Source organism: Tetrao urogallus, assembly GCF_951394365.1.
Source record: "Tetrao urogallus genome assembly, chromosome: 20".
Classification (NCBI taxonomy): Eukaryota; Metazoa; Chordata; class Aves; order Galliformes; family Phasianidae; genus Tetrao; species Tetrao urogallus.
Window position 1 is genome coordinate 9,050,442 of NC_136833.1, and position 25,900 is coordinate 9,076,341.

Sequence of the window (25,900 nt, forward strand, 5' to 3'; positions counted from 1 at the left end):
GCCCCCAGCCTGACAGCACGACCACAGCACCCAGACAGGTTGGTTTTCTGTGTGCGCTCGCTAAGCTGTACCAGGCTGCTCCCACACCACAGGGATGGAGCCTCACGCTGCCCTGCTGCCTGCATATCAGTACACAAAGAAACAGAATCAGGCAGGGAACAACAGAAACTATTTCAGGAATTGAGACAAATGCTGAAGAGGGTCAAGGGAAATACCAGCAGAAATGAGAAGCTTAGCCTCGGGTTAAAGCAATACCTCTGAGCAGTGCAGTATGACCCCTCGGGCTATAGCTCCAGGCAACACATAACATTCTTGGACAGCATTAAACCCTCAGCTGAGGCCCCATCCCGCTGCTCATGCACTGTGTCGGTTTTTGCCTGAGCAAAGAATGCATGCTACTGTGAGAAAGTGCCTGGCTATGACAGATGCTTTGAATACATGCACCATTTGTTCCTCTGGATACACATGTAAAGAGCAAGCTCTGTGCTGAGCTATTCCTGGAAGCCCGGCCCAGCGCTGCTCAGCCAGGCAGGGTCACAACACAGCCAGCAGCACTGCTGCCTCCCTGCGTGAGGGTGAATCCAGCAGCCCCTGTGCCACCTCCGAGCAGAAGGAATGGGGGGAAATCCCTCCTGTTCATAAGCTCAAGACTGCAGGCAAAGAGAGATAACATCAATTCCTTCGTGACATAAATGCTCATCAGAGCAAACAGGTTTAGGTTGAGAACGCACTTCAAGTAAATGATGAATAACATTAAGATAATCACTTTCTTACATATATATTTAGAGCTCCTATACATGGGAAAAAACTCTCAATTCAAATAATCAAAGACATTAACATGAGTTAGAAATACAGGCCAGCTTCCCCTTGACAAGGAGGACCACCCGTGGATGTGGCTAATGGGAACTGCCCCATGGCAGCACAGGGCACAGCACTGCCCAGCAGCATCTGTCATCTCACCAAAGGCACTGGCACCCCTGTGGGGCAGTGATGGGCTGGGAGCTGTGCACACAAGCAAAGGTGATTCTGAGTGGGTCTGTGGGGGCTTTGGAGGACTCCCATCCCAATGCTCAACTGCTTACTCTTGTGAGCACAGGCTGCCCTGTTTGTGCCTTCTCTTCTCCCCCAGCTAGATCTGTATTTAAAGAAGACTGACTGTTCTGAAAGATTCAAGGTCAGTTTGCAGGGCCTTCGCTGCAACGGCACCACACTTCTTTGAGGTGCTGTATGTACTCTTCTCTCACTGCACACAAGCTCTTTCCCAGCCAGATGGAACCTGGTGAGGACAGGAAGGCAGGGAGCAGTGGACTGCAACAAGCACCTTGTCTGAAGGAGAACAAAGGCCACGCAACAAAGTGCTCCAAAAGAATGGACAAATAAGTACAAACATTACGTAGCACGGGCACTTCTAGAACTAGAATGAGTTCCCTGAAGCTTAAAGATCTCTTCTGCCAATTGAAACAGCCTGAGCAGAACTAGTCTCTGAAAACAGAGCTGTTACAGTAACAGCTCCGGAGAGGTCAGATCACACAGGGCAAAGGCTGACAGACACTGGTAAGGCATAACATATACACACATTTTTGATCACAGAATCACCATGGTTGGAAAAGACCACCAAGATCATCAAGTCCAACCATCAACCCACCCCCACAGCACCCACTAAAACATGGCCCTAACAAGCATATGTCCCTAATACACCAGACATACATGCCCTGCCATCTGCTCACATGAGAAATTCAAAGCCAGTCCCTGAACACGCAGAAAACTGAAGCTCACACTCAGCACCACTGCATGGAATGCTCTGCCTACCTCCCGTCATCTCAGTTCCCATTCCACACAGACAGGATCCTCCCCATGGGGCAGTGAGCTCCGGGCACGGCAGGCACAGCCACTGTGAGCAGCACTGCGTGCATCCCCACAGCCGTGACCTGACACACACCCAGAGGCATCACCTCTGCCCAACCCCATCTGTGCTATTAAACCAGGGCCACGTTCTGCTTTTTCAGCTCTCTGCCTCACAGGAGGAGCGTGGGCAGGATGAGCACACAATGCTTCAGCCTCGCTGGGGAAGAGGAGCTCATCTATTTGCTGGAATCATTTGTTGGTATTACCAATCTCCTCTTGAAGTGACCGCAGTAAACCTAACATATCTCAATCATTTTTTCCACGACGGGAAGCCAGGCATAAAGAAAGCCAAGAGTGTATTTTGGGAGCATGGCTGGAGAGATCCCATTGTTCTTTGCTGCATCAATAAAAGCAGTTTTGCTGTTTGATAGTATAAAGTGCTCGAGAACTGGATGCAACAAAGGAGCAGAATCACCCTGGGAAAGAAAACTTTAATAGGGACCACACAGCGCCGAGCAGCTTCGTGACACAGATCTGCTGGTAACAGAAAAACACGGCTCCGAGATGGGCACAGCACAGGCACAGAGCCCAGGTCCCCCTGCTAATCACATCCATAATTTCAGTATGCTTTCTAACACTCGCCAGATACGATGGGAAGCTTTGCTTCCCTGGCAGCTGCTCTTCAGGAGCACACGCTGGCAGGGAAAGCAAAGAGAGGTGCTCCCTGCAGAGTGCTGTGCCCATGCCTCCCCCATCCACTGCTGCACCATCTCTCACCTCCACCGGCCCAGACCCCCACATCCACACCCAGCCAACAGCCTCTGCTCATACCTGCAGCAGCACACAGCACTGCCAGCAGCCCCAGCCCAGCAGATGGAGCATGCACAGTCACGGAGACACGGCCTGGTCCCGCCATGCAGGCAGCAAGGTTCAGGTGAGAACACTTTGCTTCCTGGCCTTCAAGTTGGACAAAGAGATGGCCTTGGAGAAGAGGTGACCTTTTCCTATTGTGTCCACAGGCACTCAAGAACAAAGCTGTGGCAGATATTATCCTGCCTCAATCTTCAGCCTTTGGGTTTAAGTCCAGCCCTTGCAGGAACAATCAACCCCAGAGATAGAAGAAATAAAGTCTATGATCTTTCATATTGTTTTTGAGAAAAACATTATCACGGACAGTTGCAAAAACAGAATCATTTGCTACAGCATGTAAAAGCAGCCATGTCTGCAGAGAACTGTAATGGGCTGTGGTCATCACATGCTGAGCTTTCAAGCAGTTGCTGGGGCTCACCTTAGGTATGAATCAAGTTATGGTCACCAGATTAAATTACCAAGGGTAAAGCACACTATGCCCCCCCGCTTCCCCTTCCCTGCCTCTCTGCAAATGTTCTTTTGCTCTGGGATTTCCTCCATCAGTACACAGCTCCTCATCACACACACCGTCTGGCAGCAGGGGAACACAGAGCTGGCAGCCCCACATTTCTCCTCCACTGACCTACAACACCAGTCCAACTTGAAAGATAACGAGCAAACCTCTGGGGCACAGCACACACAAAAGCTGCCTGTCTTACTAACAAGGTAGGGACGGCCATTCCCACAGGACCATTGGGTGGCACTGGAGAGGTGTGGGGATGTCGAGCCTGTCCCCATCCACATGGGAGGTAGAGGGCTGACCAACATGGGGACAGAGCTGCCAGGCCCACATCTCCCTCACCCATCAGCCCTCAGTGACCTTGGGCATAACCCCACTCTATAGGACCTACATCTTGTGATGCAGAAAGGGAGAGCTGCTGTTTGTAAAACAATCGGGATGAAAGTCCCTACAGTACATATGGAGAAAGAAAAAAAAAAAAAAACAAACCAAGAAAAGCCTTGCAGCTCTGCGAGGCACAGCACAAAAGCCTTATTGCCAGTCAATGGGAACAGACTATTTATAGCTGAGGATCATTAACTGTATTAAAAAAAGTTTGATGTTCTCTAACAATCTATGTCATTTTAAAGCGCTGGCCTTCCCCTGACGGCCGGCTGATAACTGGAGCGGCAGTGCTGAATAGAGGTAATTATACGCTAGTTCAATAGGCTGAGCCCGCAACTGCGCGGAGCCTCCTCTGAATGCAAGCATGTCCTTTCCCCAGGGCTCCTATTTAAATATTATGCCAGCTCCCACAGCCTACCGCAGGAAGAATGCTGCCGTGCATACCCTCATAAAACTGCATAATTAGGAATAATGCCTTGGTTTTTAACAAAATAAATCACCACACACCAAAAGAAAGTACTAATTCCAGCCTACTGCTGGAAGATGCCAAGCAAGGGGAGCATTCTTCTCAAGCACCAGCAGCACATATTGCTGCACTGCTGTGAGCTGGAGGGCAGGGCTGGCAGGCAGCACAGCCACCTCCTTCACACTCCTGGCTTCTTCCTCCTTGGTTCCCCAGGCCTCCCCACTCAGGCTGCTGCCCTTTGGGTGGGTGCTCCCCTGCACTGAGGGGTCACACCACAGGCACAGACTCCATGGAGAGGTGCTGGTTCTGCCGTTACCACCCCGGCTGCACTCCTCTGAGGCTGATTAAGATATTAAGGACAATAAGGACAAGGCCCAATTGATTCCCATCCGGCTCAAAGTTTATCAGCTTGTAAAAAACACACAGTCGAGGAAACACAGATAATGCATTGCTGATTGTTATCACCAAGAATATAAAGCTTCTGTGATATGACACATCGAACATATGGTTTTAAAGACTTAATGCTTTGATCTGCTGCACGATGCCACTGTCATCTCAGTCTGGCAGGACTGACACCCACCTGACATCAGGCTTCCATCCACTGCACGGTGCACTCCTTCACCAGGCACACAAACAACACAGCCCTGCCTGGTTATGCCTCAGGCGGGCACACTGCAGACCAGCAGCTAAAATCATTTCCCTCGATGGACTGTGCAGCCATGGGAGCCAGTATAAAGAGAGCGATCGATCTATCAGATTACTTCAATGTCTGCTGAGCCCAGCTGAGGCCCTCTGCCCTGCAATCTGGTCTTTAAATGGGCATCACGCACTTAACCCTGAGAAGGGACTGGGGAGCCCAGCAGACACAGCAGGAGGCAGTGAGAGCCAGACACAGCAGGTTTTGCCACACTGCAAGGACAAGGTGGTCTTTAGTCCCTCAGCTCTGACTTCCCACACCTGTACCAACCGTACCGCATCATTCTGAGCAGAGGGAACGGGTCCTCTGCTTTAGATGGAAATAATCACTCTCAACTAAGCATCACATTGCTTCTCCTCTATCAAGTCTGGCACCTGCAAACTGTTAAAGCCATTTAATGAGCTCAAGACAGCGGACAAAAGGCAAGCACATTGCTATCCTCCACCTGGCAGCAACAGGCAAACCCAGGTACAGAGCTGGGCCCTGCCACCAGCACACAGAGAACCTGCAGCAAGGCTGAACACAGCCAACCCTGCCGTGCCCCCTGCAGCAGAGACAGCAAGCCGGTGGATGGCACCCCATTAACCAGGGGCACTCTGACTGCAGCTGCCCTGAGCATGGGGACGGGCAGAATGAGAGCACGGAGAAGAGCTGGGTGGCAGAATACCACTGGTGCTGGGTTTCTCAGCAAGGCCAGAAGCTCTAGTAATGCAATGCCAGAGCCCGCATTTGCTCCAAGAGCAGCTAGTCTAATTACCTTGCCAAGCCTCCTGTGTTGCTAAGAACCTTCCCTTCGAACTCTTGATAATAAGGGCTCTCCTTCAAAATACTCCACGCAGCCCTTGTTTCCCAAGTTGCCATAGCTACAAAGCGGTGTTTCCGTGTCCTTTCAGCCTGGTACAGCTTTATTAGCACCCAGCTCCCACGAGGGCAGCAGCCAGGCCTAATGCTGCTGATCCTCCCTGCTCTGCTCACAGCCCCAAACCAGCCCCGAGCCCCACACCGCTGCGGTGATGCTTTGCAGCAGATCCCCCTGCATGGGCACTGAGCCCCATCCCTCACAACCAGCCCAGGGCCACTGCTCCCCTGCACTCTGACCACGCTGTGCTCTGGAGATAACCCCAGCAGCACCCGGTTTATCTTCTGCCCACAAGCAACACAAAAGCAGGCTTTCCACCAGTCAGTCATGAAAACTTCCAATAGATCAGGAACAGAGATACCTGCAGCATGCTTCCAACCTGTGCAGAAGGGGCAGAGCTGCACATGGAGGTTTCAGCAACCAGAGGTCCTTTTCCATGCTCAGCACAAGGCTAAATACAAAAATACATTGCAACTTTAAGTTTCTGTTTGTTTTTTTTTTTTTTTTTTTTCTTCCTTTACTTCCCAAAAAACTTTCCCCTGCAGGACCAAATCTGACCTAAATCTCAAATAGCATATTTCCTACCCGTTAACCTGAAAGGCAGTATTTTCCTCATTTCCACCCCTTTACCAGATCTATACACAGTGGCTATCCATGTCCTTCAGCTGGCAAGAACTCTAAACTCCCAGGAAAAAAAAGAGGGGAGTGCAGATGAGCAGGAAAAAAAGAGGGGAGTGCAGATGAGCACACGATCACCCCTTCCTCCAGCAGCACTGACATGGCTGCCATCCCCAGCCTGGGACATTCCTGGCAGCATTAGTAATGCCCATCTCTCAGCAGGCAATTAACTGGGAGCATTCAGGATGGAGCTTCAGATGAAGAGCAAACCCTCAGCCACTAAATCCCATCCTCAAATAATGAGGCTTTATTTTCATTCCATAGCAATAACATTGCACTGCACCCTCTTCCCTTATTTTCCTCCAGGATGTACCATTAACATTAAAAATATAATCCAGCAACCAGCTTCCACCTCCTCTGTACTGTTCACCATTTAATTTGAGAATTAAGCTCTGCTAATGGACACAAACCACCATTCTGAGCGTACAGGCAGCGTTAATATTTGAGCAAGCCAACAACAACAACGACACAGAGGACTAATACATGCACGGTCATTCTTTCTAGCAGGAAGGATTCGGTTTTAATTTTCACAGAATATTAAAACCAATTTTAATTAGATTATAGCGGTGCCTTCCCAGTAAGTGCTTGCAAGGGGAACTCTGCTGCGCAGGAACAGGCAGAGCAGTGGAGGAGCCCAGCTGTCCCAGGGAGCAGCTCATCACCGCCCTGCTCTGAGGCGGCTGCTTTCCCCATCATGCCCACCTCACACTTTGCAAAGAGGCTGTCAGAGGCATTTAGTCACAATCATTTCTCTGGAAAATGAGAAGTGAACCTGACAAACAGGAGTGTGCGAGAAGAGAGAAGAAACAAATCTGTCAATACGTGAAAGACATCCTGTTCCTTCCCAGTGACCCTACACACCAAGGTGTGCCGCTTCAAAGAATAAAAGGGGAACATCTCCAAGGAACAGTTTGTACATGGCTGAGACCAGCACTGCCTCTGCTGGGTTTGTCTTTAACAGACAACGAAACCACCCTTCTGCTTCTGCAACAAAGGGAAACTTAGGAACAAAACAAAACAAAAAAAAGCCAAAAAGTCTTAAACACATGGATATAAGCTCACCTTCTGTATGCCCACAGGTCAGAGCTCCAACAGCAGCAAGGAGCAGCACCACTTGAGACACAGCAGCTCAGAGGCACAGACCACCGCTCTGGGGCATCTCCTCCTGCTCTGCCCAGGGAGCACATGGACGCCTCTGCCTCTCCCCACAGCACCCCACAGCTTCTGCTGAAATCGGAGAGCAGCTCAGCACACCCAGGAGCTGAGCCCAGCTGCAGCCACTTTATTTCTCCTCTGCAGAATTAAGTACACCTGGGCACTGCCCAGCACCGAGGGCTGCGCCCACCTGCAGCTGCCTGACTTCTCATCTGCAGGATTAACGACACCTGGGCACAGCCCCGCAGAGCTCTGCTCACACCCAGCAGGACCAAGCACAGCTGTGAGGCAGGAATGGTTACCAAAACCCTCAGTGAACGTCTTGGCACCACGGCATGGCTGCTCCTTCCCCTCCCAGTCTTGGACAGGAGCTGCCCTGCACGTGGCACAGCACAGCAGGGAACGAGGCGCTGAAGACCATGGGCACCCCAGGGGTTGGATGCAGGGCACAGCTCTGTGTGCTCTACTGGGGTCGTTGCTGCAGGTCAGCCCGAACAAAGCGCACATCGTCCCCTGCCACGTGCTGCTATGCTGGTGACGAGTGCCTTTTTAGAACTGTTTTCCCTTCTTTTTTATTTTTTCTCCTTCCCACTTTTTACTCAATCGGCCGCAGTGTTTACAGCTCACTACACCACAAATCCTTATTTCATGTCACCCACTGGCCCAAGCTGTCCCCACTCACTGCTTCTCCCAGACAAGTTAATAAGATGGAAGGCTCCCTGGAGGCCTCGAGCCAGCGAACATTATCACTTGGAAGCAAGGCAGAAATACTGACACATCGGAAATGACTTCAAGCCTATTAATTACCCTTTCTTCTGTGGCAGATCTTTGAGAGAGAGCCTGACAAATTGAAAGGCAGGAGAGCTCATCCTTCCTGCCCCAGAAAAGCCCCCACCCACGTCAACAAAAGCAAAACACCTCTCCACTCGAAAAAGCCGCTTTTGTTTCGCTATCAATTAATCTATTGACAATTAGCTGAAATGGAGCTGCCCTTCCTCTCAGCTCCCGCAGGACACAGCGGGCAGAAACCCCACACCACAGCCACACCTGCACCCCGCAGCACAGCCTGCCCCTCCTGCGAGGCATCCGAAACCCCCGCACAGTTGATCCTGTTCTTCAAGTATTAGATAGTAAATGCACTCCTACGTGCAACGGGGCTTCTACCGTGGGCTTCCAGCAATGTCTATTGTGGAAATAAATGATTGGATTTCTTATTCAAGAGCTTCATATTTGACAGAGTTAATTCTGATGCAAAATAGCCACACAAGTCCGGATGAAGTCACTACCTTCAGCAATGGCTTCATTTTTAAGGTTTTCACAGTTCCTGTTTTTTTTTTTTAAAAGCTACAAAATAACTTGAACAAAATCTTTAAGCCATTACCTAGAAAACTATCATTAAATCATTTGTTCCTTTTTATTAGTATCATTGTAATTAAAGAGAATCGTATTTCAAAAATACATCTTCAGCAGCACTTATCACAACCCATCCCCGCAGCCTATCAATTAGTATTACAATAACCTCGCTCCCTTGTTGCCTTTGCTATTAGCATTTTGATTGAATGTCTGTTGAAAAGTGACTGGTAACAGAAGATTGTGTTCAGAAAGTAATGTTTCTTTATTCGCTTTCATTGAAGCTTGTCTAGTTGTCTCCAGTTCCTACTCAAAAGAGACAAGACAGCTCCAAAAGCAATAATTTTGATGCAGGATTATTTTTTTCTTCTCTGTGAGGTGAGGTAGATTGGGTTAGGCTGGACACAAATGCTATTAAATCACTCGATGGCAGATATGGGAGCTTCTACTGCTGTGACCCCAGCGCACAGGGCCCACGGCGGTGCCCCGAGCACATGGGCAGGGCTGGCGAGCATCCCGCAGAGAGCCTCCGTTCTACCGACCATTAATAATGCATGAACTACTCGGGGAAGTTTTGGGCCATGTTTATCACTAATAGTTCCGAATGTAAAGGGCAGCAATCCATTACACGGCCCTCCGCGCTTCGGGAGCATATCATGACAACTTGGGGAGAGCCGAGTTCTGCAGCCGTAATAAAGCCCTCTAACAAAGGACAGATCTGTAACGAACGTCATTAAGGAGGGGAAATGGATGCATTCAGCAAGTACCATGAATTATAAAGACAAGAGTTCATTAAATCTACTACATTAAAATAAAAATGACCTGCCACGTCAGACAGTTCTATTTACTGATATTCCCACCGCTGATGCCTTCCCACTGATAAATGACATCCAGCGGGCACAGCGCGCGCTCGTCACAAACATTTCAATTACCCAAACGCGCAGGAGTCTCGCAGCGGCACCGCGATGCCAATAACAACAACCTGAGCCCCAGGAGGGCTTTTCTGGCACTGGGGGCAAACGGAACGGCCCCACAGCCAAACGCTGCTGCTGCCACCCGCCCCGGGGCAGCACCCAGACACAGCAGCGCTGAGTTCGATACGATCCCACAGGGCCACGGTGCAGAGCAGGGCGAGGAGCAGCCGTGCCACCCCTGCGTTGCTCCCGGTCGCTGTACCCCATCCCCAGCTGAACCCTGCTGTCAGCCCTGTGCCCAATCCCTGCAGACACCCCGTGTGCCATCAGCCCCGGCTCTGGGAAGCCTGTGTCCCCAATAACCCCCTCCCCTCGGCAGGCAGCCAAGAGCTGATAATGGTGTCAGGTAGCAATTTCATTTTTAAAACATTCTTGTCAAAGCCTTAAGGTGAAAGATAAGAAGAGCATAGTAAATCACCATAAAGGAACCACTGTATAGGACACGGTATTTTACAAATCCAAACAGTTAATAAAATGAAAAGTAGGAATATAAAAACAAACTGGGCCATTCTCAGGGAGAGGTTGGTGCAGGGCTGTGAAGAGCTGACAGGCTCAGTCACCCCATGCAGGGACACAGCACTGCACCCTCCTGGGCTACACACTCAGTCACACACCTCTTCATACGGACCCATCGGTAAACACAGACACCTATTTTTCATACCAATGCCCACAGTTGCTGGGTTCTTCTACCCAAGTCACCTGACCTGGAAAGCATCTGTTGTTAATGCCACTGTTTTATTATTTATCAAATCCATTTCTTCCCCCGATGACTAATTTCCTGCTGCAGCTGCTCCCCTCTGCGCTCTGCAGCTGCTCCTGCCCTGCGCTGCCCACCTCCAAGCCCTGACCGCGGGGACGCAGGCAGGCTGCTGCCCTGCAGGGAACCCAACAGCCGCCGTGAAGCTGTTACCACAGTCACACAGAACAGCCCCTCACCGGGCTTCTCCCTGGGGACGTGGGGGGATGGGTGGGGGCTGTACCTGGGGTCGGGGGAGGACTTTCCCAGCACGGCACGGAGCTGCGGTGCCCCATCCACAGCAGTGCCTCTGGCTGGATGCTCTGCTGGGCGCCGTGAGCATCAGGAGGTGTTTCTAAACAGATCTCCAAATTATCACGTTAGTTTAAGGTGCTTTTCCTGGTCCAAAAACCACTATATAAATTAACAACAACAACAACAAAACCCCAGCAAAACCGCTGACCTGCAGTCTTTTGCAAGAAGCTGTTCTTCAACTTATTCTATCACACCCAGCAAAAAAACCCACCAGATGTTCATACCTCAGCTATAGGTAAAAAAAAACAACATACAGAATAAGCAGAATCACTCCTTGCCAGAATGTATTTATCAAGTTAATTAAAGAAATCTTGAGTTAAAACCTGGTGTTCTAGGAAAGACACTGGAGCACAGGTAAGAGGGCACTGATGGGGAACAGCGCAAAGCACACCAGCTCGGTCAGTGACAGCCCTGCATCCCAGCACCCATGGCAGTGATATAACAGCCCCTACGGTGCTAACAGAGGAGCATTGATGAGGTGCACCCATACAGGAGCTGCACTCTTTGTTTTAGGGCAACAGCTGCCTGGAAAGCAGCACCGCTCAGGGGCAGCGCAGAGCTTCTGGTGCCACCAGCACTGTTTGTGTCACCCTGACTGCTGGATTCCAGGACCTGAGGAGCTGTTATCTGTTTGATTAGATCTCTGGGAGCTCTGAGCTGTGCCCTTCTGCAAAGAAAGGCAGCGGCAGCACACGGGCACTGGCTGGCAGCAGGAAGGTATGGGAGGAGCGTGGAGCAGCACTTGTGCCCCCGCGCTGCTAGGAATGCCCCCACTGCTTTCAGAAGGCTCTGAAACCTTTATCATCACAGCAGATACAGAGCATGGATGTCACAGGAAGAAATCAGAGATCTGTGCCCCAATGTGGACTGAGCGGCTGCACCAGAACGCTTCCAGCAATGCACTGGGAGCAGAACAGAATGCAGCAGGATGGAGCACTGCGGGGTGCCCCGTGCTCCCATCGCACATTTTGCAATAGCTGCTGCCTTCTCAAGGTCACTCCACCGATTTTAATTCTGCTCGCTGTAGTAAGACTACCCATCTATGTAAATGCTGCATTTTGTTCTCCTCCTGCTTCTGGCTTTTCTGCAATTAACATTTTCAAACAGTCCCACAAGACCGCAGCACTACTTGATAATCACGTCCTGCTGCTCCATGCAGGCAGAAGGCTTCTGGTCCCACCAGCGAGCAGTCAGAGCGGTGCAGGCTCCCTTCCATGCAAAGACCATCAGCACTTCTGCTAATTTCTCTGGGCTCACAATGGCTGCCCAGCAGTGGGGAGGAAGGTGGGAAAGCGTGGAACTGCAGTCCTACTAAATGACCTCACTGCCTTCTCAATGCTGTGAGGATGGTGCTGCAAGCACTCATCCCATCCAGCATGCTGACAAGTAACAGAGCCATTATAATTCAAAAACTGTCTTAAATATTTGCACAATCCTCACCTTCAGGTTCCTGAAGAACCTTCCAGAAATGAGAAGGGCTCCACTGATTTACTTTGCACACTCCAGCGCTACCACAGTCTAATTACACTAAGCTGTTGACACCGCTCAGCACTGAGTGAGTGGGAGCTCCTCGAGTCAGGGACTGTGAACTGAGGCTCCATGGGATGGAAATGCCCCTGTTCCTCTGGAGGTCCTGCTGCCCCCAGCCCAGAGCTCCACCAACTCCTCCTCTGGGATGGGTGTTCCAGATCCCCTGTCCTCTGCAATATTCTTTTAAGTTGGTATTTACCTTAGAGTCTAATTGTGCAGCTGGAGACTTCCAAACTAATTGCCATGTTGGGTTTGCAACCTTTACTGCAGCTTGGTGGGACTTTTTTTTCCATTTTATTACCACATTTGTTTGTAAAATGAGAAAATAAAAATGTCATGCCATCCCCTGAGTGCCACTAGCAAGCCGAGCTCTCCCTCTTTCAGAATAAGCATTCACACATGTCTGTGCCTTCTGTGTGTCCCGGACAGTGCAGCCGTTGGCTCTTTCTGCTCCTCTGGATGCAGCTTCCACCACTGGTGCAAAATGGAGCAAGGAAGAACAGCAGCAGGACCCAGCTGGGCCGCTGCTCTGAGCCTCAGGTGGTGCTACCCGGTGTGGGGCTGGCACAGAGCAGCAGCAGCCACCTGAGACATCCTACAATCACCTGGAGACGCGTGGCCAGCACCTATCTGCCGCTCTGACACAGAACCTCCCAGGATGCAGGGCTGTCACTGGCTTAAATGCATTTATTCCTGCACCTCATGCAAGGTGCTCTGATGCAGCAGCAAGTGGCGCTGGCCAGGAAACCAGAGCCCAGGGCTGAGGGGCACAAGGCTCGGTGGCCCCTCCTGCTCGCTTTGTGGCTGCTGGCACAGAAGAAACAGCGGTGCTGGGAGCACCATGCAGGAGGCAGGGCTGGGACACAGCGTGCAGACCCTTGACACGTGGTGGGGGATGGACACGGGTGGGCTGCAGGGCCATTCCAAACCCACAGGCTGCAGCCCGGCTCCTGCATCCCACCCGGCGTGGGTCTGACCTCGGGATGGGAGGCAGAGAGCTGGGAGCGCTCTGCTTCAGCCTTGCTGTCATTAATATGGTTTATGACATGAATATTTATAAGTGAGGATGTGATATTAAAAGCGTACACACATGAAATATTAATATGGCACATGTCATAACTGCAAACCCAACAGATAGGTGTGAATGATGGCACTGTAGCTCAGCCATCACCACTTCCACTGATAGGTCTGTAAATGGTAAATAATATTAACTAATTAATCTTCACAGCCCTCCTTGGAAGTTTTGAAGCAAGTATTTGCTTACAAAGCATGTGCAGCTCCTCTCCCCAGCCCGCTGGGTGGGCAGCAGACCGACACGGAGCCGCTGCTCCTCACAGCACCGCCCCGGGTTGGGCTCTGCTGCTGGGAATGCTGCGCTCTGCACAGCCGCGCTCTCCAGAGGCTCATTTACGAAGCGATAGAAGCGACAAGGGAATAAAAGCCATCCTCATCCAGCAAAGCGCTAACAATAATGCTGCCTCCATTTATATCTCATGTCACGCCTTTCATCCGAAGCTCTTACAGCACTCACTGCACTCAACAAATGCCAGCCCCGTGCGGATGCTTTTCCAAAGGCCCCGGGTCAGAGCCAGGAGGAGCTTCCCTGCAGCCGCCTCCTTCCAAAGGCTGCAGGCTCCATCCCAGCTCCCCAGGCACGATGCAGCAGACACAGCTGTGTTCCGGAGGACCAAAGCAGACAATGACTTCTCTATGTTTTAAACACTCTCCTCAAAACCGCTTAGCGATGTCTTTTTAAACGCACGTGACCTTGCTCTGCTTGAGAGAGACGGCGATAAACAAATAATTGCTGTGACTCTTAATTATATTTATATCTCATCTAGAAAAATGTCAATTAGAACTTCAGAGGTCAACTGCAAAACTGAGGTTCTGGCAGTCGGGCAACGCAAAAGGCAGTTTTACTCCTGAGAAAAGCACCCTCCCTGGCAGAGCCCGGCAGCGTCCCGCTGGCAGCACCCCCTCTTCCTGCAGCGAGCACAGGGGCCGCACGCCGCCCCCCTGGGCAGCAGCACTGCCATGCAGGGCAGTCACTGAGCTCTGTGCTGGGCTGGGGCGATGCTCTGAGCGCCCACACGTGGGACACCACGCATCGCGCAGACGGCCTGTCTGACTTTAATTTAGTTTAGTTTTCAGATTAAAGAAGCCCAAATCGCATGCTGTCACTTCCCTCCTCTCTCCCCTGCCATTCCTAACCACGTGAGAGTTAATTGATACGAAAATAACTCTGGGGGCTGCACGGCTTTGGAAAACATATAGCATTACATTTAATACCAGCAATTACGACTTGGGGATTCAATCAGTCAAAATCTTTATTTTCCTTTCTGCACACTCAAGCTGTGGGACTGCTGCAGCACAGCACACAGCCCTGCAGGCAGCACGGGGTATGGGCACTGCCCACAGAGAGCACCCCAGGGCACCACCTCTCCCCATCGCCTTCTCCTGACTAGTGTCCACCTACTTGCTTAACAGCCACAGAAAGAAAAGGGAGAAAGGGGTTCCTGAGCAAATTCATCCATCAGGAGACACTGCACCCTGCTTTCCCTTCTGCTAAGAATCAAGGGTGGGGAGATGAGCCTGCTCCCGCAGCCCTTGCTCAGCAGCCAGCAGCTCCACACAGGGCACCCCCAGGGATGTGCCCCACACCTGTCTGTGCAGTGAAGGCAGAAGGGCATCATCATCTTGCAAGGTTCCCTCCAACCCCAAAGATCAATAACTAATGCTGAACTCAAGATTTTATCTGCTCTTTGCAAGGGTAACGAAATAACACCACCCTCGCTTCTACTTTCCAATTACTGAATCCTTTCAAGACTGACCCAGTAATTTTCAGCTCTGTGAAATTTTAGGCAGCAAAAAAAGTGATAAAAGTGATCTTCCACAGCTCTTACAGAACTTGTATGTTTTTTCTCCCTATACAGAAATGTAGAAGTACAGTGCAGGGCGCAGAAATTCCACATTACCAACCTTACCCAGAAACAAATGGAATCATAAAAGAAGGCGATGTGGACAGCGGCCTTCTACACGTCCACCCTTTGCATCCCACTGCTGAGGAGGGGCCTCGCAGCACGAGCCTGGTCCCACCAAGGTCAGACCGCTTTTCCAACAGAGCTCCAAGCAGTGAGCGCTGCTCCCACGGCGTGCGCACAAACTGCCAGCTGCCCATCCGCCTGGCGAGGCAGATCAGCAGGAGATGCAGCAGCTCTGCCTCTCACTTCCTTCACAGACCATGAAGGAGTGATGGGGTATCAGAAAACAAAAGGACATCACAGAGGAAGCAAAGTGGTTCGCTTGATAATATTTTAAAGGGTATGAAAGTTCTGTGCTCCACTGCTCCATCAGCGTTTCATTTGAGGCCTCCCAAGGCATTACTAACACTGCTCAGCACTGAGCAGTTCTGGGATTGCCTCCATCTGTGGGGGCTACATGTGAGCACGGCCACACCAACTGCTACCGGAGCACACAGGCAGCACACACGGGACAGCCTTACACCAACAGACATCCTCCATTTCCTTGCAGCAGCAGAGAGTGAATTCTAATACTTTTCCTTGCCCACGTTGATCATTCTAGGCATACACTAACTACAGTAAACCACAGCGGATATTTTATCTGCCATTTCTCTTTCCCTTGGCTAATTTGACGATACAGATTGCAACCCACAAGTGGTTTTAAGAATTGCTATTAACGCTGCTGCTCGCATGCTACTGCATTTTAAACGTGTTTCCAACACAATCAGAATGTCACAATTTGTAAAATCCAGGGTGATTTTATAAACGATCGATGCCACAGAACCCGCTCCACGATGACAGCCTGCCCGGCAGCTCATTAGCCTGATTAGTGGCAGCTACCTGCACAGGGAAGGAGAAAATGTCTGGGGAGACAGGCTCAGCTCAGACACGGGGCCAAAGACGGCTGTGCCTCCTGAGTTGTTATGCTTGCTTCTTCCTCCCTCCGCTCCATGGCAGAGGTGAAGGTCAGAGCTCAGCCGCAGTGTCCCCCTGCTGCAGGGCTGGCTCCTTCCTGCAAGAGCTCGGGCTGATCCCAGCAGGGCTGCCCTTGGGCTGTGAGTGACAAGGACCGCTGCTGACCAGGAAGCTGAAGCAGCCGTGGCTGAGACAACAGCTGTGTCAATTGAGCAAGCCCCTCCGAGAGCCACGGCGCAGACATGGCCGGAGCGTGAAGGCCGCAGGACAGACCTCCAGCTGTGCACCCCTGCGGGAGCCACAAGCTGTGCTGCCTCCAAACACGCTTTGTGAGAGCAGGAGGAGGCAGCACCCATCGGTCCCACTGCAAGGGAATGGTGGCACAGTGCTCCTCATGCCCCCGGGGCTCCCCAGCTGCCAGGGCTCTGCTGGAGCTCTGCTCCTCAGTGCGAGGCGCTCACCCGGACCGCAGCATCATTTATTTCTGCTGAAAGGAAAGGCCATAAAGCTGAAATAATCCTCAGCTCATTTTCACAGAGCTGTACAAGCAATAATGAAACCTTATCTGTCCACTGAAATATGTGGATGGGATTCGTTTTCTGGAGATCTTGCTCACTCTGTTATCGACACATGATGAGCAGCCCCAAACTTCACAACCCCAGCAAAGAGCTCGGCACCCTGATATCCTGGTCTCAACCTACTACTTTACACCCAGCTCACCCCAACATCCACCACCCTGGTACAGCCTCTGCACATTCTGTGACACGGGTGGATCCAGGGAGAACAGCCATGGTCCTCAAGCTTTGCAAGCCCACTTGGTCACCTTTCCCACAACTACATGTAAATGATATCATCTGAGCCAGCAGCCAGGCCGCACTGACTCTGGGCCAGGGAACATCACTTCAGGTTCCCTGGACAGCAGCCCAAGCCAACACCCCAGTGCCACCAGCACGTCTGGATCTCAGCACTTGTGTGCCACATGGCAACACCTGGTGTGAGCCCAGCACCACTGCAGGACCCCGAGCTGTGAGCGTGGCTCTACCAGGAGCACTGCAAACAGAGGGCAGGTGGGCAGCACAGTGACCAGCACTGCAGGGATGACGTGTGTGCAGGGAACAGGAGTTCATGTAGTTCTCCCAGCAGGGCTGGGGCTGACCCTGCTCGGATGCACATCCCACGGGGTGAATAGTGGGGACACAGAGACTTTCCCTCGTTCTGATGCAGCTCCCTTCCCTGTGCCACACGCCGGCGCCGGGCTTCACCACCTCTGGGGACAGCACAAAGCCTGACAGTGATCCTCCCCAACGTAAGTCATCAGGCTGACCAGAGAAATCAGCTCCAATACGAAAACCCACATGGGACGTGGCATTACATGTCACACAGCCCTTCCTCCGTACACCCACAGGACACAGGAAGCTGTCTCAAACATGAGGAGTTCTGCTGATTTAGCTCCACTGCATTTAGCCACACGGTCACCACGCTGACACTGATTTTGGCTGTGCTCAGCATGCCGACTCTGTCACAAAGGTGATGGCTGAGCTGCTGCTCTCTTACCTCTATGCCTGTTGGTCGTCTTGTCAAACATAAGCATGGCGTCCTCTACCTGCAAGACACAAGGGAGAGGCGTGCTTAACACACCCAGCTGGGTTGGCAGAGGCACACAAACACAGCGGGATGATGGCGGAGGCCTCGGCTCAGGCAGTGCAGGTGCATCACATCTCCTTCCTCTGGCTCAGAGTCAGCATCGCCCCTTGGAAACCTGCTGCTTCCAACCTGTGCGCTCGCTGACATCTGATCCTAAAGCAGAAAAGCGGACGTTAGCAGTACTGACACCCTACAAAGCCCAACGTCCGGGCGGCCCTTCCAGCTCGCCATGCCCCACCTCAGCCTCTTTCCCTTTTGTAGAGATAAAGGAGGGCTGAGGAATCATGGATGCAAATCACGCCCGTGACTTCTCCAAATCAGTGCTGCTGCCTTGGCTGTGAATTGGGAGGTTTCAAGGAGCGGGAGCAGGGCAAAATCTGGTCAGCCAAGAAAGGTATTCAGAGGGTTTCAAAGGGCCCTTTGAAAAGCTGGAGGAGAGGGCAGAGGGAGGGGGAGAAAGTTTAATTCGCATCAGGCCTGGCATTTCCACTTCAGAAGAGAGATGACTGATGAAACGTACTGAAGTGCAACCAAATTGCTTTCAACTTTCATTACTATTTGCATGATTTATTCCACCTCCGTTTAATCTGTGTAGCCACACCTAACATTTTACACTTATTTTAGAAGGTTGTTGGGCTGGGATTTCTCACCACGTTTTGAACTGGTGCTCAGGGGCTGTGGGTCAGTCCTGCACGCTGCGGGAAAGGTCCTGCAAGCCCTGTGAAAAGACTTCCAGGCTTCCTGCTCCTTGTTTGAAACCAGGGGCTGATGAAAACCTGCACCATTGCTAAATTGCAGGAGACATCAGGGATGGTTATCTTTTTAAGGTGTTTTTCTTCCATTTGTTTTGTGTTTTTTTTTTCCCCACTGATTTCTATGAGATTTTCATGTATTTACACTCAGGATTTCTATAAACCACACACCTTAGAAGAGTTCACAACATCCTACACACTCCCCTCACCTGTGCAATGCCACCACGGACTCCTCCTCCCATCCCAGCAGCCCCTGCCTGCTCTGTGCAGATGGCAAAACACAGCTCAAGCCTTTTAACTGCTGCATTAAAACACACTCCAGGATACAGCAAAAATACAGAGCAGCAAAACCTTTTGTTATACCAGGGTGCATTTAGCAACCTGTCTCTGGTTAACTTGCTCTTGACTTCTGCAAAGTGCTTTGCAAAAAGTGTTAGCAGCAGCTAGAGACAGACAGCAGCATGCCTCCCTAATGCCCACCATCTATGAGACCTAACAATGCTGATGCAATGGAAATCCAAACCACACTAAGCACAAAGCCACTTGCCCTGCTGCCTCTCATCACTTGGAGGAAGAAGATTCACAGGTCTGAGCAATACTGGGATGCTGATAAGGATGGCGCTCCACCCACCACCAGCACTGATCTCCAAGTAAGGTTACATCTATACAGCAGATCTTGTCATTCTCGCAGCTCTTGGCCCCATGGGTGGTAAGAATGACCCCTTGCACTCAGTGCCAGTTCTGGAGACCCAGAGACCCCTGACTGCGGCTGGGAGCTTCAGGCTGGAACCCCGGGTGGGGGAAGCAGCTCCCGCAGCCGGTGTCAGGTTTGGATAGAGCGCACCGGTAACAAGCAATAATCAGGGGGGTGTTCTTGGAGCCAGCTGGTGCCCTTCTAACAATGCCTAATTGGTTATCTTTTCTGCTTCCTAAGGTCAGAACATTTTATCTCCGTCTCTGCCCTTTTGGAGTTTACCCCACCCTGCGTTATTTTGTAGGGCAGCCATTGTAGCAGAAGAATAGGCTCTTTCCTCTATAGTCCGGTGACACAATGAGACTTCTTGAAACCTCCTGAATAGACAGAGTGCAACGGCCAAAGAAAAATTCTATTAATGCTTTGCAAAATAAAACATCTGAGAGCCGGTCAGACAAGCAGGAGAGGAAAATCAATACGCAGAGAGCAGCGCTTAGAGAAACTTTTCACCGGTTGCAAAAAGGTGGTGAGGGTACGGAGGGAGGGGGAGAAAGAAGCTGATTAATGCAGAAAACCCATCAATGGTATGGAAATCTGGCAGAACAGCAAGAGCTGAAACTGGAAGAATTTGAATATACAAAGGGCTGAATAGAATGAGAAAACCACACAGCCTCACACGCTGCCCGTTTCTCACGGTTCTCTGTGAGTCTAACACAAGCGGCTTGTTCGAGCCCTCACCAAGGAGAAATAAGGGACGCAGTCAAGGTAACTGGCAGGAAACCCCGTAGTAAGCAAATTGATCCCTGCTGCAAGGAGAAAAAACACAAAGCCTGCAGATGAAACTCAAGGCGTTCGGTAGCGGTGACCCTCTCGCAGTTCACCCCTCACAACGCGGCTCCTGCGCTGCCCTGCGCTCGGAAGCTGCTCTGCAGGGAGAGCTCTGCCAGCCTCAGCCCAAAGCCCAAAGCCTCGCTTTGTGCCGCAGGAAGTTTTCTGCAGGGTCAAAGTGGGGCTGCGAGGCCCATCAACTCCCAGAGCCGTGCTCCCCCCAGGCCCTCTCCCCCCAGGTCCAGAGTGCCGCAGGGCCATCTGCCCCACAGCATGGGCACGGTGCTCCGAGGCAGCCCTGACCAGTGCACACTGCTATGGAGGCCGGTGTGAACGGCCGCGTTACAGTGCTCAACTCGGAGCTGAAAGGGGCTGATGTATCCTACCTAATAACGAGCAACAAATGAGAGAGCGTTTCAAAACAAACAGTGTGTCTGCACTTACAGCAAAGGAAAGAAAGTTGCCACCCAACGCCAGGAGCAAACAGACTCCTCGTGGATCTGAAGGACTTCTCCCCTGCACAGCACACACCATACCCACACCCAATTTAGACCCGGCTTCTTATACAAAGCCCAGGTAATGGGTTTTAGTTTGTTTAACCTTTTTTTTCCAACCTACTTGGGGCTCTGAGAACAGGAAGGGCCAGAGCATTGCTTTAATCACCGCCTGGAAGGAGGAATAAGGACTAAGAGGAGAAAAGAGAAAAAAATGGGGGAGCCAAAGGCTTTAATAATCCTCACAGCTCCAGGCTTATTTAAAATATGCCCAACTAGTTCACAAAGGGATCCACGGAGATAAATCTATTTGATTTTCTTCCACTTTAATGGCGACATATATTTAAAGCAACAAAACCAGGATGACCTAAATAAGATGACTATTAATTGTACTCAGAAAAGCTCTGAATTTAATGCAACGGATCCAGCCAGAACTAGAACACACGCTTTTCTTCATTCATTCCTCCCACTTTCCTCTTAAGGATTTTCAACTCCTCTCCTTTGCCCGGGTCCGTCCTGAGCGGTCAGAGATGATCAAACACGGCGCAGCCCATCACCGCTCGCGCCCTAATGAGTGAGAAGGCTGAATCCTCTCTGCGGATGAGAGGCAATTCCGTGAGATGCCCGAGGACAGCAGTTTCAATCAGCCACCGCAGGCAGCTGAATCTGCCGCAAAATCAGTGAATGCTCAGCCAGAAAACGGCAATGACTCAAACTGGGGATTTTCTGGGAAACTTCACGTCTGGTCTTTTATTTCTGCAACCTGGATTTGGGTGCTGGGCCTCGTCAGCTGCACTCAAACCAGAGCTGTCACCGGTTCCCACAGAGACCACCCTGGGACAGCCCAGGACCACCCTGCGCAGGAAGGCTCTGGAGGCACAGCTCCACGTCCCGCACGGCCCTGCAAACCCAGGGGGCAGCGGGAATAAATGCAGCCACTGTGGCTGCTGTTATTTACAGGGTGTCTGCGTGCAGGCACAAGGATGACAACAGCCCCTATTTCATGTTCCCAAGTTCTTTTTTTTTCCCCTTTGAATCAAGTTTGCTCATTCGGTGCAACCTCCACGGAGAAACCACTGACTTTCACAGCTCTAACCGACACACAGCAGCCTTTATTCCTCACATCTCCTCATCCAGTCCTGGCAAGTCTGTCCAGATCCAAAAGCTGAGTTCCTGACATATCCTGCGCAGGTGGGGACCCCCCCTGTTCCCAGGAAGCACAGCAGGGCTGGGCTAGGGCTGCTCTGAGCTCTGCAGCCCCGCAGGGAAAAGCTTTGGGGCAGAGAAACAAAGCAAAGCACTGCAACCTAGCGCTGTGCCCGTTCACACAAGGCCCTAGGAGAACAGCAACTACACAAGGATGACGCTCAGTGACATGTGTTGTGCTGTGTTCCTATCCCTCTGTCCCAGGTCTGTAAACTGTACAGGTCTGTCATCTTCAGCAATCCTGAGACAGAGCGCCGGACATTCTTGTCCAATTCCTCAAATTATTTACACACACTGCACAACTCCTACAATATTTTGCTTCCAGAAGCAGAAAAGCCTCTTAGCTACTAGTAAACTGTCAGGTGGTATTATTTTAAATGTGCATGTGAAATCTGAGTGCCAGCAACGTGCTCCTGCTGATGCACAGCCTCCCCCCGCACAAACTGAGACAGATACCTACTGCACGTCAGAAAAAACAGTTCCCCCAGCGCAAGCCAAAACCTGTGACCACGACCACGTTCCCGGCAGCCGTGGCTGCGTGGCAGCAGAATGGCACCCGCGGCACGTGGCACATTTGTGCACACCTGGGGGCCGGGCGCACGCGGTGAGGTTCCTCACTGAGCGCATCCTGACGTCCCCATGACATCGCACCAACCCACCGCCCGCGCCTCGTGCACCGCGCTAACCATCGACGCCACGCTGCGCGACAGCAAATTCCAGCACTAGCAATCTTTCCCCCCAGCAGTCAAGTCTTTAAAAAGTCTTCTTTGGCAATTACAGCTAATAAAACTACAATTTCATTCAACACACACACATCATCGTAACTAATTTTGCTCCGTCAGGGCTGAAATTAAAACAGTCATTCAATCACAGCAATCCCAGGGCTCGCCCACCAGCCGGGACGCAGCGAGGCGCTCCCAGCCCCCAGCAGCGCCGTGCACTCTGTGCTCCCACGCGAGGCCGAGGCGCTGCTCAACACGCGCTCTCCCAGCGGAGATGCAGGAGCGGCCGCTGCTCTCCTGGAAACACAGCTTTCTGCAGCAGGACAAACTGAAGATGGCACCACCTGCAATTCCTTATGAATCCCTTACTAACAATTCCTTAATACCGTGAGCTGCTGATTAAAGCAAGGTAGCTGGCCACAGCAACAAGGGGAGCAGCGAGGCCATAGCAACGTTACCCCTCCTCTGCAGAGCATGCGTGTGCTTCTTGTGCTTTTATGGAGACAAAATAGCCAAGCCAGCCACGGGCCCAGCCTGATCTCCTCCACAATCATGTCCTGCAGCTGGGTCTAGTTGCCCACAAAGATTCCTGCCACCAGAAAGGTTGGCTGTCCCCTGGGCATGCTTCACCAGACAGGGAAAGAGGTCTCAGCACTGCATTCCCAAAGGAGCGGCGGAGCCACTGTGCAGTGCTGAACACTCCACATCCCCACCTCCCTCCAGATTGAGGCTCACGTACATCAAACGCTGTGAGGATGAAGGCACAGCCACAGCACGGCTCTGACGCTCAGCAGCGTGCCCCAGCCCAGGTCCCACATGCCCCGGCACTTCATCCATCCCAGCACCTGCAGGGGCTGCCGGGCAGGGATGGGGCTGCCCTCACTGCTCCGTGCCGCGGGCTCTGGGCAGAACACTGCTCCTTCAGCATTTCGGTGAGCCAGGTGTGAGGCAGTTTGCGATTTTACTTTCACGGCACATTAGCTGCCGTCAGCAGAAATAATTCTTCCTCCCTTCACGGTGCTCGTTTGCATATTAGCGCTGCAAAGTTGCAATCTGTTTTCTTTTCCAAACAACACCTAAGTGGTGCTGCCTGCACGGCCCAGGCTCTCAGGGCAGCTCCCACCACGCTCACACCGGAGGGTTTCTGGGCAGATACGGTGGTCAGCATTCCATCCAGCCTGCTCCACAATAAAGGGAGTAGAAAGAAGGTGCAAGCATCTGTGTAACACTGTGCAGTGACACTCATCAAAGTGATGCAAAGGACAGTGCTGGGCAGCCACGAACCATGGCCCAGAGCTCACACTACCTGTTGCTCTCTTTGGGATGATGGATGGATGGGGAGAGCCCAGGACACATCCAGTGAGAAAAGAGAGCTTCAAATATTTGTGGAGCAGTAATTTCAGAGAAGCACGTGCAAAGCCTTCTCTTTCCAAACCCAGCATTTTTCCCACCAATGCAACACTGAAACACAAGCAGCCATTCTGTCTGCTACAAACAAACGCCCAATAATGAGCTGCAGTGAGACCTTCAGAAGCCTCATGCCAGAGAGAGCACCAGAGCCATCCCTCTGAATGCCCTGCACTCTGAATCCACCACCAACCATTTCAGAAGCAGTCTCCAACACACGGAAGCTGCTGCTGAGCGCAGCTCAACTTGCAGCATACAGTTAAGCCCAACTAAGCCCTTCCAAGATGTGTTATTTGAAGATGACAATTTCATTTTCACAATTTCCTTGTGAGTACTTTCCAGGATCAAGATATAAGGGCAGCACAGCGTGACTCGCACAGTGGTAATGGGGCTCCGTGCTGCGCTCTGACATCGCGCCAAGCACCAAGCAGCTCCCCTGCGCCCAGCTACAAAGCCACAGAGGAACAAACTGCTCACATGCCCCTCTGCCACATGTGAGAGTGCCAAGGGTGTTCCAGCATGGGTTCTCCCCACTCAGTGATAACCCCCAGTTCTGCAGCCGGGGTGCTTTGGAAAGAGCCCCAGCGTCAGGCAGACACAGCTGAGCGGATCTGATGGACAGACATTGTGGGCAGCAGAATCCAAGAGCTCAGAGGGCGTCCCCTGGCCTTCCGTAACTACCTGCTGAATAAGTGTGAAGATAAGACAAGGATTGCATTACTATGTTTCCTGATGCATGAAGGGCCTTTCTATTGCCCAGAGTGTAAAAAAAAAAAGTCTGAACAATCGCCACAGTCAGCCTCAGAAAAAGGCTCAGCTGCAAAATGAAACAGTGCAGTTTATTAGCAAAGAAAAACTCATCTAAGTTTTCCTTGACTGTAATGAAAAAAAGTTTCATTTTATTTCCTGCTAGACCCTTTTTTCTTTTGTTGTTCTCTTCATCTACTGACTTGCATATTAAAGAACGCTTTGCCAAGGCTATTTCTGCTAAGCAGAGCTCTCTCCTCCCGCGTCCCTCCACCCCTGATCAAACACGGCTTTCATTTCTACATTTGGGGACTTTTAATCTGCCAAAGAGCGCTGCAGCAGCTCCAGGGCAGCAAGCACACAGCAGGGCGGGCACACAGTGCTGCGCTCCGCCAACCTCAGCGCACACCTGGCTCAGTGCTGGACTGCACTCAGGGCACGGCCCCACGGAGGGTCTTCAGGGATCCAACTGAAACCATGCTGGAAACAATGGCTGCAGAGCTGGCACAGCCCGCCCCGACCCACAGACACCACAGCTCTCGCAGGGGACGTTCTGTTTTGAGTCCCTGCACTCCCGACACTTTTTATTTCTTGCCCAAAAGCTATTTGAATGGATTATGTCCCAGTGATGAATCTCTCCTCCAAGCGCTACAAGAGGCTCTTGAATCACGGCAAACAGGCTCTGTAAATCAAGCAAAGTGCAAAAATGGGCAAAGAGAGGATTCTGGCGCTAAGAACAAGGTGACAGGTCCACACATCAATCCCGGGTGACTGACAAGGTGTCCTTCGGAGACGTGTCTATGTATTTTTAAACTTTGCTTCGCTGGCTACAGTGCCTGATGCCACAATAAGTCAAGACGCAATAACTAAGCTCCCATCTCAGTGGATTGTTACAGTGATAATTCCACCTTTGTAACTCAGCCTCAAATAAACCCTCTTTGTTCTGTCTTATTACACAAATTCCGGTATCATTCAAGTATATTAACTGTAGCCTATTACTGTCACACAAAAACGCTCCCTGAGCCTCAGCAAAGGGCTCCCCAGACAAAACTTTATGTCATGTTAATCCAAGCTTTAATAACTATGAGGATATATAATTGTATTCTAATTGTG

The 25,900-nt window shown here is 51.3% G+C and overlaps 1 protein-coding gene across 1 annotated transcript in view; it reads right to left on the reverse strand.

Moving 5' to 3' along the window:
* The window catches only part of MSI2 (musashi RNA binding protein 2), a gene marked incomplete at both ends in the record, with an annotated part of 188,644 nt that overhangs the window by 50,992 nt on the left and 111,752 nt on the right, over window positions 1–25,900 (reverse strand). The window contains 1 exon segment of the mRNA XM_079544972.1: window positions 17,848–17,896. Within this exon segment, the coding sequence (XP_079401098.1) occupies window positions 17,848–17,896 (49 nt within the window).